The following is a 16,551-nucleotide window of genomic DNA, read 5'->3' as shown; positions in this document are numbered from 1 at the left end:
TTTTCCGGTGGAGGCGGGGGTCACATCCGGTCGGCCGTGCCCGGCGGGAGGCGGTGGGGGCTGGGCCGGGCCCGCGGGGAGCGCGGTGAGTGCGGGCGGTGGGGCAGCCTCCCCTGCCCCGGGCCCTCCTCTGGGCCTGGCGGGGCTGCGTGTCCCCGCGATAGGGCCCTCTCTGGCGGGTCTCTGGGCCGCCGCCCGTCCCATGGCGGGGGTAGTGAGCTCTGGGGAAAGCCCCGGCGGGGCGCGGGGGTTGTGCTGAGTCACCCCCGCTGCCGGCTGGGCCTTTTCCTCCCCGCTTAGGGTCGGGGCCGAGCGGCGGTGCCAGGGCTTGTCCCGGGCTGCGGGACCGGGGTGTCCACTGGGCCCCCCCTCCTTGAGGCTGGGGGTGTCGCTGGGCGCGGGGTTCCCCGGGGCCGAGGGCGGGGAAGTGCGGGGGGTGGGAAAGACGGTGAACCGGCCGGGGGGGCTGTTTGGTTCGGGCAATGGACGGCCGGAGAATCGCGGTGGGCCGTGTCCCGGCTCTGGGGCCGCTCCTGGGCTGAGGGTCTGGGCTGGGAGCGGCTTGGAGCGTTTAACGCCTGAACTGTAGAAGTCCTGTACTGCTGGGGAATAGCTGGAAATAAAATGGGAAAGGATGGATGTGTGCTGTCCCAGGAGATGAAGAACACAGGTTTCCGTGTGTTTTTTTGACACAACGTTAAACTTTGGTTGTTTTTCACAGTAATTAATTTTTTTCTTGGTACTGGTGCTAGTTGGCTGGTGTGTCTAAAATGCTTAAACTTATGCTTAGTTATCACAGAGTGAGTGGGTCTTTATCTGAATGAATTATGGATCTTTTTGAGGGTTTACTGCGTCAGTGATGAAGGGCAGCACAATAAAATATTTCGTTTAAGACTAGTAGTACGTTTTGGTTAAAGTACGGTGATCTAAAAATGTTTTACTACCATTTTCTTGTTTAGGTTATATGATACAGGGGTTTGGTATTTTAAAAAAAAAGGTTGTAGATGAAATTTTTAATTTTAAAGAACCTTCTATTTCGGTCAAGAAAAAAAAACTTTTTGAAGTAGGGACCGTATGTTTCACCAGATTAGTTGTCTTTAACTAAGACAGTATCTAAAATAATAACTTGCTCAGATGAGCATCGTGTTGTCAGTCTGTGTGTTAGCTTCCTCCTCTCATGTTTACTTGCTGACTCACTGGACAACGTGTGCCTTGAAATTGTTGGGATACATTATCCGTCTGCATGTGTCATAATAGTTGTCTGCAATACAGGGTGTCCAGATGAAATCATAGCCAAGCGAGCAGTCGGAACAATAGCGGGGAGAGCTACCAGCTCCAACTGGAATGAGGTTGTGAAGGAACAGAAATTGCCACTCTGTGTCTGCATAAGTAACTGAGCTGCAGAGGTTCTGATTACTCCTCTCTCTTCAGCAAGATCTTTTCTTTTCCATGCTACAAAAAAGCTGCTTCTTAGTTGGTCAGAGCAGCACTAGCGTAGGCATTATTGCTGTATTATTAGGTAGAGTTAGTGCTCTGTATAAGTGCGTTCTTGTTACAGGAGCTATTGCCATTCACTGTTTGGATAGTCACCTTAATGGATTTTTAAAGCTTGAGGAAGATGCAGAATCACAGAACGGTTGAGGTTGGTAGGGATCCATGGAGGTCCAACCCCACCCTGCGCAAGGAGGCCCACTCCAAGCTGGTTGCCCAAGACCACGTCCAGACAGCTTTTGAATATCTTGGTGTCCGTCAGGACTCTCAGGGCCTTTCTTCTGCAAAGCTGCATTCCATCTGGTTGGCCCCAGCATGTCCTGGCACACAGGCTTGTTCCTCTTCAGGGGCAGACTCTTCCCCTTGTTGAAGTTCATGAGATTCCTGTCAGTCCCTTTCTCCAGCCTGTTGATGCTCTGGTGCATCAGGCACTCCCTGTTTGGTGTCATCAGCACACTTGTTGAAGGTACATTCTGCCCTGTCATCCACATCATTAAGGAAGATGCTAAACAGAACTGGACCCAGTATTGGATACACCACTAGTAACTGACCTCCAACTTGGTTTCGTGGCGCTGATCACACTCCCCTGGGTGGAGCGGTTCAGGCTGTTTTCAGTCCACCTCGCTGTCTGCTCATCCAGCCTGTGCTTCATCAGCTTCTCTATCAGCATCTTAGGGGAGACGGTGTCAAAAGCCTTAATGAAGTCCAGGTGGAAAATATCGACTGCTCTCCCCTTGTCTGCCAAAGCAGTGATTTCATTGTAGAAGGGTTTTGAGTATGAAAACCTTGTAATTTAAAGATGAAGACTGAGAAGATGATCTTGTCACAACCCATACAGTGTAGTCGAAGGCTCTCTCAGTAATAGCACCCACATCAAATAGCCCTGTTTTTCCTGAAGTAGAGAAGTCAAAAGCATTAAATGAAGCAGGTTAATCAGCCAGGTAAACTTCAACAAATACTGAGCTTGAGGTACTCTGGTGCAGAACTGAGACTTGGTACTGTTGGTGGCTGCTGCTCAGCAAAAGCAGAGCCCATGCTAAGGAAGAAAACCTTCATGAAGTACTTTCTAGCAGTAGCATGGCTGGTGTAGGATGTGCAAGTGATTGCGGAAAGTACGCTACTGAAGAGCATCAAATTTAGAAAGTTTTGAGATTCCTTTGTAGCTAGATTAAATGATGGCCAGGGCAGATTCTAAAGAAATACATCAGCCGGGTTTTATCAATCCCTTTCTTATTTAAAACAAGGCTTATTGTTTGATGTTTGTACTATTATTTGCATTTGTACTTGTGCAAGAGCTTCTTCTGATGTCAGAAAATTTTAATAGCTATTTGCAATCAAAATATCATGTTCTGATAGGAGTGTGTTACTCTTGCTGGGATCTAGACATAAGATCAAAAAATGTTGTATAGCTTAAAGCTTTATCTTGGTTTAAGAAAAATCTGGTTTTTTTGTTGTTTTGTGGGTTGGGTTTTTTTTATATATATGTAACCAAGTCCCAAAGTCAGAAACAGTAGTTGTAGAAAGTTGACTGTTTCTAGTGGTGGTGCTTCTTCTCGCTTTTCACCTCTTCTGGAGTTATTCTGGTAACACTCTTAAGACAAACAGGAAAGTCTGTCTAAACTGTAGTGGATGTGCAAAACACTGTTGACCCCAAATTTCACTTTAAATTTGCTAATTCACCTATGCAGTTGTACAAGAGACTGTTTGTTCCGTTCTTGGGTATCGTAAAGCTTGTTCTGAATCAACTTTCAAAAATGTTCTACTAGAATGACCTCAGCTTTGTGTGCTCAGTGTGCTATTTTGAGTTTATTTTCATATATTATGATGCTGCTGGGCAACTAATGTTTTTAACAAGGTTCTTACAGTCTTGTCTCTTTTCTCCTTGTAGCAGTACATGGTAACTCTGGCAGCTTCTGGCCATCCCAATAATGAAAACGGAAGCTAAGGATGGAGAAGAGGAAAGCCTGCAGACAGCATTCAAAAAGCTAAGAGTTGACACAGCTGGGTGAGTAACACCACAGGGAGGTACGGAGTTAACATCTTCAAGCGGACTCAAAGGGAACACCCTTGTGGCTAAATTTGAAGGAATGAAGTAATTCCAAAAGGTTAGGCACTGAAAGCCTTCATTCTAGTTGAACAAACTGAAATAAATTCTGCACTTCTGAAGGAATTGTGATTTCTTTGATCCTTGTTAGCTCCCAACAGGCTTGAAACAAACCTAACGCTAATCAGCAGTTGACAACATGCTTGAAATGAATTTTGGCGTGAATCTGGCTGCCAGAGGTTATGTCTGTAGCACTAAAACTCTGCTATTGAAGTTAGCATATTGTCACGGCTCTGAAGGCCTGTCATGAGAATAAACTCCCATCTTTTCCCAGGAGAGAAACGTTCTTTCCATGTCAGTAAAGGAGAGCGTTAGATTCACTGCATGATTCCCACACAAGCTATTTTTATTGATGTCACTTAAAAATTTCCTATTTATAACCAAAATCACTAAATGGGAAAGAATCCTTTTTGTGTTGTCTGGTTTTGTGGGAGATCTGCCGCGTGGCACTTGCCCTCCCTGTCCCAGGGAGCAGAACACAAGCAGCATGTGTCTTCTGTTGGTGATGATCGTTTTTGTCTGAAATGAGGAAAAAAAAAAAAGCTGCTATATACTGTTTTTTCTGCTGTCAAATGTACGCCATTACATATTACTTCAATAGTACTGTGTTTCAGTAAGCTATTGTCAGCGATGCAATTATGGTGGTGACTGAAATGAAGGTGTGGGTAAGGCAGCGTGTAAATATCAAGATGATAACTAGAATTACCGTAGAACTTAGATGGTGAGTAGATGGGCTTCTAAAGTTACCTTTCATTTAAGTAATTAAACTTGTTAGAAATGTATCGCCACCTAAGTGCCTCTCACTTCTTCAGTATCACTAATCCCACCCCCAAGTCAGGCATACTTAATTACTTTAGAGTTTTTGCTGTTGACCTTCAATTTACTGCTCTGTGTTCATTGTTCTTTAAAAGGAAAATAGCAGGTGTTTGACTAATAGTTCAGCCTCTATTAAATACCAGCTAAAGCTATCCTAGAACAGTGTGTGGAGACTTAACTTCACCGTTCAGGGAATCGGCCCTGCTTAACGAACCAATTTGATAGAGGATTTGGAAAATCATTTCCTTGTGAATTCCAGTGTAATATATGAAGTCACAACTTGGAAAAATTGTTCTTGGGATTATCGCAGCTCCTTGAAAATGGGAGTTGGGGAGGAATTTATAACACCAGAAAAATTAGTAAATCTTCTAAGGTCCCTGGCTTGAATAGAATTTGAAGAGCTGACACAACTCTGTTGCTCAAGTGATTGAGCTTGCAGCAGTATGAAGAGTTTTAGCTTATGTTGTCCTAGACAGAGACTTAAGTGTTCACCAGCTAAACAAAGTCTATTTATGTCCAAAGAACATTTATTTTTAGGAAAGAATAGCTTATTTGTCTCTGGAAAAAGAGACGCATTTCTTCAGTGATGGTGTTTTTCCCCTCCCCTCTGCCGGGAAACTGCAATTTAGCCATTGTATGTGCTTCGTCATTGACGTGTGGAGTTTGGATTGGCAGTCTAGTTGCTGAATGGCATCACGTTGGTGAGAGAGTCCATTATCCAAACTTTTGAGATAGGAATGTGTAAATGCTGTCTTTCTGATTTGGGTTGTCTTTGTGGGCAGGTCTGTTAAGACATATTGTAAATAATTTGTGGCAATCTCTTCTGGGAAAGAAGATTCATAAGCTTTTTCATATTCACGATGCTGACCAATCTAGGGTGTTAACTTTTTTCTCTTTCACAGATGTACTGCTTCTCTCTCTGTGGGCGAAAGGACAAGTCCGAGAACACTAGTCAGAACAGCAGCAGATGAAACCAAATCTAAGAATGTGTGTACTTCTAAGGAAACCTGGCATGGGTAAGAGAAGCTTAGGATTATCAGACTGCGTCAAATGATACTGCATTGACAGGGAATTTTAAATAGACAGCTTTTCTAGTAACTACACCCCTACGCAAGGGAACCAAGCTTTCTTTATTACAGAGACTGTTTAAAACACTCTACACCACATTTTTCTGTTCGTACGTGACTACTGTTCTTATTTACAATTATACGAAGTGAAAGGAAATGCTGTTCAGCTATAGGTCTCCAAACACCGTAGATGTTTCTTAATATAAATGTGAACTGCTGTTTTTGAATTGAACAATCATGAATACATCTCTTTCAATAACTGTTTGATATTGCAGAAGCTGTCAGTATGCCTTGGGAACTAGATTAAAATAAATAATTGGTTTCTGGAGTGTCCGTGTGGAAATTCACGCTCATCCTGTACTGAAACAAAACTACCCTTTGGTCTTGATTCATTTGTTTTGTGCTGTTGTCTTGTGCTTGGTCCTTCTTGTAGAGCTTATTTTGTCACGTCTCATGTACTTTAGTCATTATCTAACCTTAAAAGCACACACTTTTGGTTTAATTTCTCAGGTGTTCCTTTTATATTTTATACAGCTGCTTGACTAGAACAAAGTCACATTCCAAGACAGTGGAATACCCTGAGCAAATACTGTGAGCTTAAGGCTCTTGCATGCAATAAAAATGCAGTAGAGATTTTGACCGATGTTATTTGTAATCCAGCAATAAGTCTTTTAGTGAATCTTCACTCCCTTTCCCCGGTAGATCTATGAAGAAGCCTTCAAGAGGAGTTGTGAGAACCCAGCGTCGCAGGCGTTCCAAGTCTCCAATTCTTCATCCTCCAAAGTTTATCCACTGCAACACAAAACCACATTCCACGTGCAGCCAGCTAGTGCACAAGAGCCAGATCGATGCCCCAGATGACAGCAGTGGGTTTGGGACGCCAGTCCCAAAGGAAACCTGTGCACATGAACGATGTGGTATTGCTCCTGATGGTGGCCAGAAGGGAGCTGATGTTGAGTCTTTGGGAGCTTCTGTTACACAGTCGGCCTTGGAGAACAAACAGAACTCTCCAGCTGCTCTTTCTCTAGTATGCAAAGCAAGCCTAGAGACTACGGAGCTTTCTGACTTTCAGTCCATGTGCAAGCTAAACACGAACAAGTCATGTGCATGTGCAGATAAAGCCTGTCAGTGTAAACGATGGCAAGATATGGAAGTGTACAAATTCTCTGGCTTGCAGAGCACCCTCCAGTTGGCACCTGACAGAACAGTTTCTGAGGATCACTCCCAGTCTTTGCCATCAAGAACTCCCTCAAGTTCTCCACGCTCCTGCTCTGAGCAAGCCAGGGCCTTTGTGGATGATGTGACTATTGAAGATCTTTCGGGATACATGGAATATTACTTGTATATTCCGAAGAAAATGTCTCACATGGCAGAAATGATGTACACCTGACAGCAATGAGCACTAAAACCAGAAGGGTGGATGGTTTAAATCTGCCCTCAGTCGCATTCATGTGAGATACAACCCACTCCCTGCTCACTGTGCTTGCAATAAAAACACTTCTTTGCATCTTAGCTGATGTTCGTTATTTAAGCTGGACAAAGAGTTTAGCCGTCTCCTGTCCTCTTCTTGGTACTGTTATTACCCTAGGCAAATTCAGGAGGCAGAGTTGTCTTTTCCTAGGTTGGGGGCATTGTTCATTCTCTGTGCATAAAGAGGCTTCATTTCTGATCGACTGAACGGGCATCCTCCTGCCCTGTCGTTGGTGCTGAGGTAGTCAGATGCCGGTAGGTTAACGTAACATTTGCTAGACAAGAAACTTGGATGATCAGAGCGAGATTGTTTCAAGAGGTTGTTCTAATCTCTGTTGCGTTGTTCAGTGGAAAATGTAAAGCAAGCGTGATTTCTTGTTGAGTGTCCAGCAGGCCTTAGAGACTTTCCTGCAGCAGCAGAAATACCCTGCCTTCTTCAGGGGGGTTGCTTCTCTGGTTAACAAAAGGAGAAATGAAGGGACGGACCCTGTTCGATTTATTTTTTTATGAAGGCCAAAACAGCCTGCAGTGGTCCCGGTTCCTGCACCGTGTTGTTGGCTTTGTTCAGCCTGCTCTGTAACACCAAGTGTAACACTGCAAGTATTGAGATCCGTAGACTTGAGCTGCACAGTAGGGGAATCTTCAGCACAGTGTTTTCTTTCCCCTTCAGTCTTTTTATGAAAGCGTTGCCACTTTAGGTGCTTTGTCCAGGTCCAAAATATTGGTGGAGCTTTGCATTCTCCTGAGATTTGGCAGAATTGTTTCTTTAGAAACAACCAGTTTGCCATACTTAGTGTGCGTCAGCACAGTCTGTCTCTTATACATATGCGTATATGCAAGGGAACATCCCATCAAATTATATGATTTGTTGAGGGGGAGATGAGTTGTGTTGTCTTTACTATTTGCAGTACCTGAATATTTCTTGACTGTAAGGTCTGGAGAAGAAATGGAGACAGACATTTCCCTGCGAAATCCTTCAGTTTTACTCTTGTTTGTTGTTTTGGGTTTTTTTTTGTCGCCTCTGTGGCAGTGCCTAGTACCTTAGAACTAAGTGGCCAAGCAAATTTACCTGTTTTGCCGGTTCTGAAGTGTCATCTACCCCTTGCAGAGTGTACTTAGGTCCCACATCTCCCTCCCATTTCTCTGCTCTTAGGTAGTTGTATTTCTGCATTCTGAATTCATGGCAATTGTTTGGTGACTATTGTCTGCAATGCTGAGCTTCAAAGTGCAAAATGACCTTACTTCTCAAATACTTATTCTTTCCTGTTCCCAAATGTTGGCAGGCAGCAGCCACCGCAGCGTTGTGGGGCTGAGAACACCTTTCTGTACGGTGCTGCTTTTTACCATTTCTGTCACTAGTCACCGCAGACCGGTACCTGCAGGGTTAGGGACTGCAGAGTCAAGTGCTCAGTACCGTGTTACAGAAAGCGGATGGAAATCCAGGAGGTAATGTTAAAAAATAGAGTAGGAAGATGTGAACTGGTGCAGGCTGGGGAGGCAGGCGAGCAGTGCAGGGCCACTAGAGGTCCCCCCCAGGCCAGCTGCGGGCTGGCCGGGCACAGCCGGCTCCTCTGAGCCTCAGCCTTTTGGGGGAGAATGGGACTTTTTCTGCCAAAACGAAGAAAGACGACGTGCTCTGGGTGGTGCCTTGGTGTGCGCACAGTGCTAGCACTTTCTGAAGCCTCGTTGTGTGGTATGTTAGCGGTCAACAAAGGCTCTTTAAATGCCAACATCTGCATAAGTTATTAACATTTAGACAAAGTGTACTATCAGCTCACAACTGTGCTATGTGATTAGGAAGAGTTGCTAAGTAAATAATTACATGGTCCTGAACTTGGCATCCTCTTAGGGCAGTTACACCATATTTGGGCTGGTAAATCCTGGAACACCATGAAATACAAGACCGTGGGCAGCTGCGACTGCTGCCTTAACGCTTTCCCTTCTGCTACTACAGGGTGTTTTAGGATGTTTTGGTCTACCCAGAAACCACAAAACAAAAACCTCTGGTTTTGCTTTGAGAAAATGTGGATTTCCAACCCTTAATTGTGCAGAGAGAACCTTGAAAGCATGACTGAGTAGTCGAAGAGCTTAGCTTTAAAAAAAAAAAAAATCCCACTTGAGCCAATTTAAAAATCTGACTTTTTTAAATTTTTTTTTTAAATGCATTAGAGGGGTAGGTCTGCCAAGCAGCAATCCTCTGTTGTGTTGGAGTCCCTGACTGAAGCGCCCATTCCTTCTTGTGGCTGAATAAGACTGAAGTCTTTTGTAATTAGCTTTATATTGGGCAGTTGATCCTTCTCACCTGTGCCTGCAGGTATTGTATAGTTTGTGCTGCATATACATGCTTAGCTTTTCTTGCCGTTACATATTGTATGGCTTTTTTCTATGCCTTTTGTTTGTAGAAACACCAATGTGGAGGTTGTCCAAGTTGTAGAGCTGTGTTACATGAGTCTGGAACTCGCTGTTGCCTGTGGCAGCTTTGCCCCAGAGCTCGGCGTGGGCCTCGGGAGCCCCTCTGGAAGGGCAGAACGCATCCTGCTGATGGCATGGTCTCGTCCCGCAGCCCTTGCAGCTTCTCAGCAGCTCGTGGTCAGGGAGGGGAAGGTCATCTCTTCATGGTCCTTCTGTGACAGTGTCTTTAGGAGATGGGGCAGGGGCGGCTGGGAGAAGGCTTGGATTAGCCTGTAACCCTGGTGTTTCATCCCTGATCATCAAATACAGGTGGTAGAGAGGACATGGGCTGTCACTGCTCTGCGCATCTGCAGCTGCCCCAAGTATAGGGTCTCATCTTTATTTTCCAGGCTAAATTATGCTGCCAGCTGTTAAACAGAAGGAGATTTTGGTAAGTTTGTTGCTCTTTGGGAGAGGGGGGAATGATTCTCTGTGGATCCTCTTCACTACCTTAAAGCAGCTCTGGATATTCACTTTAAAAGTAGCAGCCGGGGTAAGATGTACGCTGTAACCTGGGCGAGGGCTGTGCTTCTACCCCTTGCTCTAACTCTGCCCGTTTCCCCACCGGTGCGACCAAACCTGCGTGAAGACGCCCCCTGAGGCGTTGGTTCCCTGCCCCGGGCGCCCCCCGGGGTCCGTCGGGGCGGAGCGGGGCACGGCCCCCTCCTCTGCCGGTGCGCTGGGGCGGGCGGGCGGTGTGGGGGGAGCGACGCGGCCCCTTCCCAGGCTCTATTTTAAGCAGACATTTACTTTCCCAGCCTCTTCTCCGCCTGGATCCCTGCCCGGGGGGGGGGGGGGGGGGGGCGGGGGGGGGATGTGCCTCTTCCCTCCTTCATAAAAGGGCCCCGAGGCGGAGGCCGGGCTCCGGGGGGTTATTTTTGGGAGCAGCTCCTGGGATCCGATGGCCTTGTTAGGGCAGCGCTGACCTTTCTCCCGGCGGGGGAGGAGAGCGGAGCGGGACGGGACGGGACGGGGCGGGCGGCGGCCGGCTGGGGACCCCCTTCCTCCGCCCGGGGCTGGGCTCGGCTCCCCAGCAGCGGGGCTCGGTCGCCCGGGGGGGGCCCCATGCCCGCGGCGGGGACGCGGCGGCGGGGCAGGTAGCGGGGCGGCTCGGCTGCCCCTTTCCCCTCCCTCCGATCTCGCCTTCCTGCCGTTCCCCGGCCCCTCGGCCGGGCGAGGCGAGGCGGGGGCGGCCGGTCCCGGTGCCCAGCCCGGCCCCTTCGGGGATGCGGCAGCCGCCCCGGAGCTGCGCCCCTGGGAAAGCTGCCCGGCTGAGGGGGCACCGGAGGGTACCATGAGCGGCGGCAGGTTTGATTTTGACGATGGAGGCGCCTATTGCGGCGGGTGGGAAGGGGGCAAAGCCCACGGGCATGGCATCTGCACCGGCCCCAAGGGCCAGGGCGAGTACTCGGGCTCCTGGAACTACGGCTTCGAAGTGGTGGGCATATACACGTGGCCCAGTGGCAACACCTACGAAGGCTACTGGTCCCAAGGCAAGAGGCACGGCCTAGGAATCGAGACCAAAGGACGGTGGGTTTACAGAGGCGAGTGGACCCATGGCTTTAAGGGACGGTACGGCGCGAGGCAGAGCATGAGCAGTGGAGCCAAGTATGAAGGTACCTGGAATAACGGCCTGCAGGATGGCTATGGCACCGAGACGTACGCTGACGGAGGTAAGGGGGACTCTGGCAGGGTGACGGCAGAGGCTGCGTGTTGTCCCTGCTGAAGGGGTGACCTGTCCCTACTGGTGAGATCCAGACGGGCGCAGTTGTCTGCCATTGGGGTGCTTCAGTCAAGAAGCAGGGCTTGGGGCACAGCCGCCTCGTAAATGCCTGTGTTTTCACCCTGATGCCCACTGCCGGGCGCAGCGTGTGTGGCTCGCCGTCTGCAGATACAGGGGAGGAGCAGCCGGAGTGTTCCCTGCCATCCCTCCCTCGGGAGCCGCTCTCGAGTGTCCGTATCAATAGTTAACACCAAGCAACTGGATTTGTGTAGTCTGTGACTCCTGGTTCCCCAGGGGCTGGTTATTGCCGTTCATCGCCGAACCAAACCAGAAGCTCCTCGCTGGTGTGTGGCCGCAGCAAGCTGGTCACTCGCCCGCTGGGCAGCCGGTTGTGAATGTTTTTGCGTCGGATATAAGCCACCCACGGCATGGTAGCACGCTGTGCCTATGCATTAAACACTGCTCGCGTGCCTCTGACAGGCTGCCTGGACATCTGCTTTGCCCGAACTGTTTTGGTTGAGTTCATCTAAGCTGTTTCAAATACGTAGTCACACGCCTTTCCCTAAAATAAATCCCTTCAATTACTTGGAAGCTCTCAACCCCTGCTAGTACAGAAATGCACCGTGCAGTCAGATATTTGTTGTGCTCTGTAAATACTCAATCTAATTGTGTTCTTGCATTAGTGGCAATTTTGGAGTTAGAAACATCGCAAGAATCTCTGTGCAAGTAATTCTGTAGCTCTTCAGTACTGTAATGTTCCAGGCTGCCCTATTTAGGATAGCTAAATAGAGAGCGTGATTTGAAAGAAATACCCTTCAAAATATGGATCAGAATTGCATCTATATTTATCTAGGACAGGCAATGGAGTTAGTTTGTAAAGAAAAATAATGGTAATGATATAAATCTTCAGAATGAAAAGCATCGGATTTACGGAGATTAGAAAAATGGACTAATTCAAGACTGGCTGTCAGGGTTATGCTTTTGTGTATATATATATATATATATCTTTATCAATGAGCTGCCTTGGTACATGGCTAACTTTAAGCCTGGGCATATAGTCTTGGAAGCTGAGTGATTTTGTTTGTGCCCTTTGAGGTTGTCGGTGTAGACACGAACTGATGCGTCCTTCCAGCTCCTTTAATTTTCTCCCTCCTCTGCCCCGTGGCCGCGGAACGGTTAAACACTGGGATGTGCAGGTTGCAGGGCGGCAGCGAGAGTTCAGGCTGACGCATACGTGTGTGCTTGTGCATTGCGGAACCTTCTCACGTGGCTGTAAGACGTGTAGGTTATGTGTAAGGTGTGCTCTGATGAGTAACGACCAGCGATCAGCTAACCGTCAGCAACGGCTGCCGCTGGGACTTTCATTCTGGAGATGTCAAGGTCTCCTATGAATTTCCATGGCCGCTTCCTCGCTGCTTCCTAAAATGCATCATCTTCTAAGGGTGCAGGGCTACTGAAGTTCAAGTTAATGTTGTGGAGAGAGAATTTGGAGAGGCAAAATTTGCTGTAGGAGTTTGAATTTGATTAGATTTTGGGACAGAAGAGGGGGAAAGATGAGTCAAGATTTTCTCCTGTAAGATATATCATCTATTGCTTCTGTCAGCATTGCGCTCCCCGGGGTGTTGTGCTGCGCCCAAGAATGTGCCGTCTGCGTGATCCCCGGTGCTGCCCGAGGCTGGCAGTTTGTCCCTGACCCATGAAGATGTGCCCTGCCAAAGCCACCTGGGCCGTGCTGAACTGAGCCCAGCCCCCCGAGATCCCGCCAGACCCGGCTCATGGGGCTGGTGCCCAGCTCCCTCCTTGCGTTGGGCCATCGCATCCAAGCAGTTCATTCAACACGTCGGCTTCTCTGGTGGTACGGGGACACGTAGAAAGCTGCATCCAAAGCCAAGGTGGGAATCGCCAGCATCACATTTGTAGGACTTGCAGGACCCTGTCCCATTTTGTCTCCTCACCTGTACGCAGTCACCATCTGCAAGATCCAGACATGACTGGGCTGCTAACTGGACCTGTTAATATTTCAATTTGAGGTTGCCAAGATAAACATCTGGAAAGGCTTTGGAAATCTGCCATCCCTCAAGTAGGGGACGTGATTCCCAAGCCCCCTGGAAGCCAGCCACGCGAGGAAGGAGGGCTCTGGGAACGCGCGGCTCTTGCCAGGTCGTTAGAAGCTTAAGGTCACGGTTGGGCTGCCTGTGGATTTCAGGGGGATGGAGCTGATTCTAATGTTTTAAAATAAACTTAAAATCAACTTTTTATGTCTATATTTTATATAGATATATGCCCACACACATAAAAACTTTAAAATACGCTTACCAATGACAGACAACCCTGTAAGGATATTTTATCTTGTGGCTGTCTGAGGTTGGTGGCTAAATAAAGCCCAAATCTGCAGTGAAGCTTTTGGAAATCATGTATAGATTTTTAGTGTCTAATAAGAAGCGGACTCGTGGTATGGTTTAGCCCAGGCACTGCGTGGGTGGTTTGCTTTTTCTCTCGGCTACCAAGTGTCCATTTCTGTGAAAACTTTAGGAGACTGGTGGCTTAAATAGCTTGCCTTCTGCAGTGTTGATTGAAATCAGCCGAAGGGTTCAGAGCTGCTGGTGTGGCCGGGCAGAGGCAGTAACGCTATGATATATTTCCTTGGGTATCCAAGCTAAATATACGCGTGTGTGTCTGCTGCTGTCACCAGCAAAGAGCTCAGAGCCCTTTATCACAGAATCACAGAATGGTTCGGGTTGGAAGGGACCTTAAAGATCACTTAGTTCCAACCCCCCTGCCCTGGGCAGGGACACCCCCCACCAGACCAGGTTGCTCAAAGCCTCATCCAGCCTGGCCTTGAACACCTCCAGGGATGGGGCATTGACAGCTTCCCTGGGCAACCTGTTCCAGTGCCTCACCACCCTCAAGGGAAAGAATTTCTTCCTAATATCCAATCTAAATCTACCCTCCTTCAGTGTGAAACTGTTACCCCGTGTCCTATCACTCCACTCCCTGACAAAGTGTCCCTCCCCATCCTTCCTGTAGACCCCCTTTAAGCACTGGACGGCTGCTATAAGGTCTCCCCGGAGCCTTCTCTTCTCCAGGCTGAACAACCCCAACTCTCTCAGCCTCTCCTCATAGCAGAGGTGCTCCAGCCCTCGGATCATCTTCATGGCCCTCCGCTGGACCCATTCCAACGGGTCCATGTCCTTGTGCTGAGGACTCCAGAGCTGGAGGCGGTACTCCAGGTGGGGTCTCACCAGAGCAGAGTAGAGGGGCAGAATCACCTCCTTCAACATCGGGGCAATATCGGGGCAGGATGCGCTAAAGCAGATGACAACTGGGGCTGTGGAAGGCACAGCGTGAAGGAACTCATGGTTTTGCAACCTAAGCTATGAGTAAATACCCAGTTATTTGGATTCCACCTGTACACTTTGTCTCCACTATAGGAAAAGCCGCATTTTTTTTGGTACTTTTGTGCTTTTGACTCCAAGTGCTTGACCCGGTCAAGTCTTACTGCAAAAAAAAAATAATCTCACTGCTAATGCAGAATCATAGTGTGTATCCAGGAGCTGGCCCAAAGCTAGGCTTTGCTGTACAAATAACTTAATATATCTATATGAGGGGGGAAAAAACCTCACTTGTAATAGAAGCAGCCTGAAGCCAACTTATTTTTGACGCTGCAATTTGGTCTCTAGGGCGCTAAGAGAAAAACCAGTGATGTCAATTAACTGCATGCGGAGACAATTACACCATTCGGTGATCATCAGACCACGAGAAAGGGGAACAGAAATGCAGAAGTGTGCTTTAGCGGGAGAGATGAAATGGGGTGATGTGCAGCAATGCCGGCTCCTCGGATGCCCGGGGCAGGAAAACATGGTGGGAAGGGGCCTGGGCTGGGGCAGAAGGAGCAGCATCCATCCATGCTCCGGGACTGCAGCTGGAGAAGCAGGAATGGGCTCTGGGAGAGCCGAGATGGTGCTGGCTTGTGTCTGCTGCCTCTGTAGCAAAGCTCCTGCATGACTGAATTTGACCCATGAATTAACGCTGCGATGGTGTTTTTTTTCCCCCCTCTCTTTTTGTCTTTTGTTATGGGGTTTCCCCCCCCGCTTTCTTTTCCAACAGAAACCATCAGGTAATACTGTTGGCAGCAAAAAGAAACACTAGGTTTCGGCTAGCCAGTGGTTCTGTGCACTGATTTAGCATCCCCAGCCTTTTACACTGAGTTCTAACACGTCTGTCACCACAGTATCTGGGTGACAGTGGAGGATCGTAGGGCAGTGATACGATTCGAGTTGTTTGCTTTATTTACCTGGTTGTTTGTATTTACATTCATCGCTAATTATACTAGAGCTCAGAGGCGGGCTGGGAAGGGGAGCTGTGACGCTGCTGACGCGGGCTCTGGCGGCCGGGCTGGGTGTGCACCAGGAGCTGAAGCTTTTGCCTTCGATGCGGCCGGGCACAGTCCTGTCCTGCTGCCCGACGAAATGCAGGGTGCTGCCACCCCGGGGGCGTGTTTGGAGGTGAAGGCTGCAGGGTTAACACTTTTATCACTCTCGCAATTTAATCCTTCCCATCCTATGACGGCACCCAGGCAGGGCCACCCCCCAGCTTTGGTCGGGGATGGGCAGAGGTGATGAACCGTGCACCTGTGGGTCGCAGGGGAAACAGTGTTTTTTGTCATTATGAAATGAAAAAATGTGGCATTGAAGGATTATTGGGGTCCTGTCCCCCAATAATTGCACCTGCTGGGGTTACGTGGCCCTGTCCCACCGCCCTGGTAAATCAGGGAGGGCTGGGGAGGCAGGGAAGCGAGGCTCTTCCTTTTTCATCCTAAATAGATTAATTTTTTTTTTCCACATCCGCTGCTTTTTTAGTTATTTTTTCCAGAACCTCAGACGCGTGTGAGCGCGTGGCTGTCCTACCTGCCCCCCTTGGCCATGCTGCTGTGATATTTGGGGGGTAGTGGCGGCTCAGGGACGTGCAGCCCTGCTGGTGATGCAGAAGGGGATTGCGCAGCCCCTTTTCTCTCTTGCACTGGCCGCACTGGGACGTGCTGGTGAGCCAGGGCTTGGCTCTGCTCAAACCTCACGTGCCCCGACGCACGGCCGCCGGCGCCTCCAGCCGCTCTCAGCAGCCACTGGCTCCGCTCCAGAGGCGGTTCATGGCTCTGCGCTGGCACGGAGCCTCGGCCGGGCGCTGAATGGTGGCACGGTGGGGACACGGCAGTGCCCGCTCGCCCTGCAGTCGTTGGGCAGCGCCGTGTGTCGGTGCCCTCCGTTAAGCCAGATGTGGTTGGCAGGTTCAGTCACACCGTGCGCCGGGGGGGATGATGCTGCTTGTGCCATACGGGCTGAAATCAGGCAGCTGAGACCAGCCTGAAGAGCTGGTGTGGCACCTCGCGTTGAGTGTGGACACACGCGCCCCTGAGAGACCCCAATATCTGC

At 48.9% G+C, this 16,551-nt stretch overlaps 2 protein-coding genes across 3 annotated transcripts in view; both read left to right on the top strand.

The window, feature by feature from the left end:
- The first annotated feature begins 4 nt into the window (after positions 1-4).
- Positions 5-6,990, top strand: OSER1 (oxidative stress responsive serine rich 1). Of its 2 annotated transcripts, none has more exons than XM_063350022.1 (4): positions 5-85; positions 3,380-3,496; positions 5,314-5,427; positions 6,181-6,990. In XM_063350022.1, exons 2-4 carry the CDS (start codon positions 3,420-3,422, stop codon positions 6,866-6,868), a joined length of 879 nt encoding a protein of 292 aa, XP_063206092.1. In that variant the 5' UTR covers positions 5-85; positions 3,380-3,419; the 3' UTR covers positions 6,869-6,990. The 2 variants fall into 2 exon arrangements, with proteins under 2 accessions (XP_063206092.1, XP_063206093.1); XM_063350023.1 differs by lacking the exon at positions 5-85 and adding an exon at positions 474-670.
- Positions 6,991-10,271: 3,281 nt separating this feature from the next.
- Positions 10,272-16,551, top strand: part of JPH2 (junctophilin 2) — a 34,246-nt gene continuing 27,966 nt past the window's right edge. Inside the window, exon 1 of the mRNA XM_063350177.1 lies at positions 10,272-11,072. Coding sequence (XP_063206247.1) covers positions 10,694-11,072 — 379 coding nt within the window. The 5' untranslated portion in view covers positions 10,272-10,693. The remainder of the gene's footprint in view (positions 11,073-16,551) is intronic.

This window comes from Chroicocephalus ridibundus, chromosome 12 (assembly GCF_963924245.1).
Source record: "Chroicocephalus ridibundus chromosome 12, bChrRid1.1, whole genome shotgun sequence".
In the NCBI taxonomy this organism is placed as follows: domain Eukaryota; kingdom Metazoa; phylum Chordata; class Aves; order Charadriiformes; family Laridae; genus Chroicocephalus; species Chroicocephalus ridibundus.
Note: the sequence above shows the minus strand (reverse complement) of the source record. Positions and strands in the feature narration are given on the sequence as shown.

Excerpts from the sequence above, each read along its gene's own strand:
- OSER1 (XM_063350022.1), top strand. The coding sequence starts at position 3,420 with ATGAAAACGGAAGCTAAGGATGGAGAAGAGGAAAGCCTGCAGACAGCA. Across the intron at positions 3,497-5,313 it reads CTAAGAGTTGACACAGCTGG|ATGTACTGCTTCTCTCTCTG; the intron begins GTGAGTAACACC and ends TCTCTTTCACAG. Across the intron at positions 5,428-6,180 it reads TCTAAGGAAACCTGGCATGG|ATCTATGAAGAAGCCTTCAA; the intron begins GTAAGAGAAGCT and ends TTTCCCCGGTAG.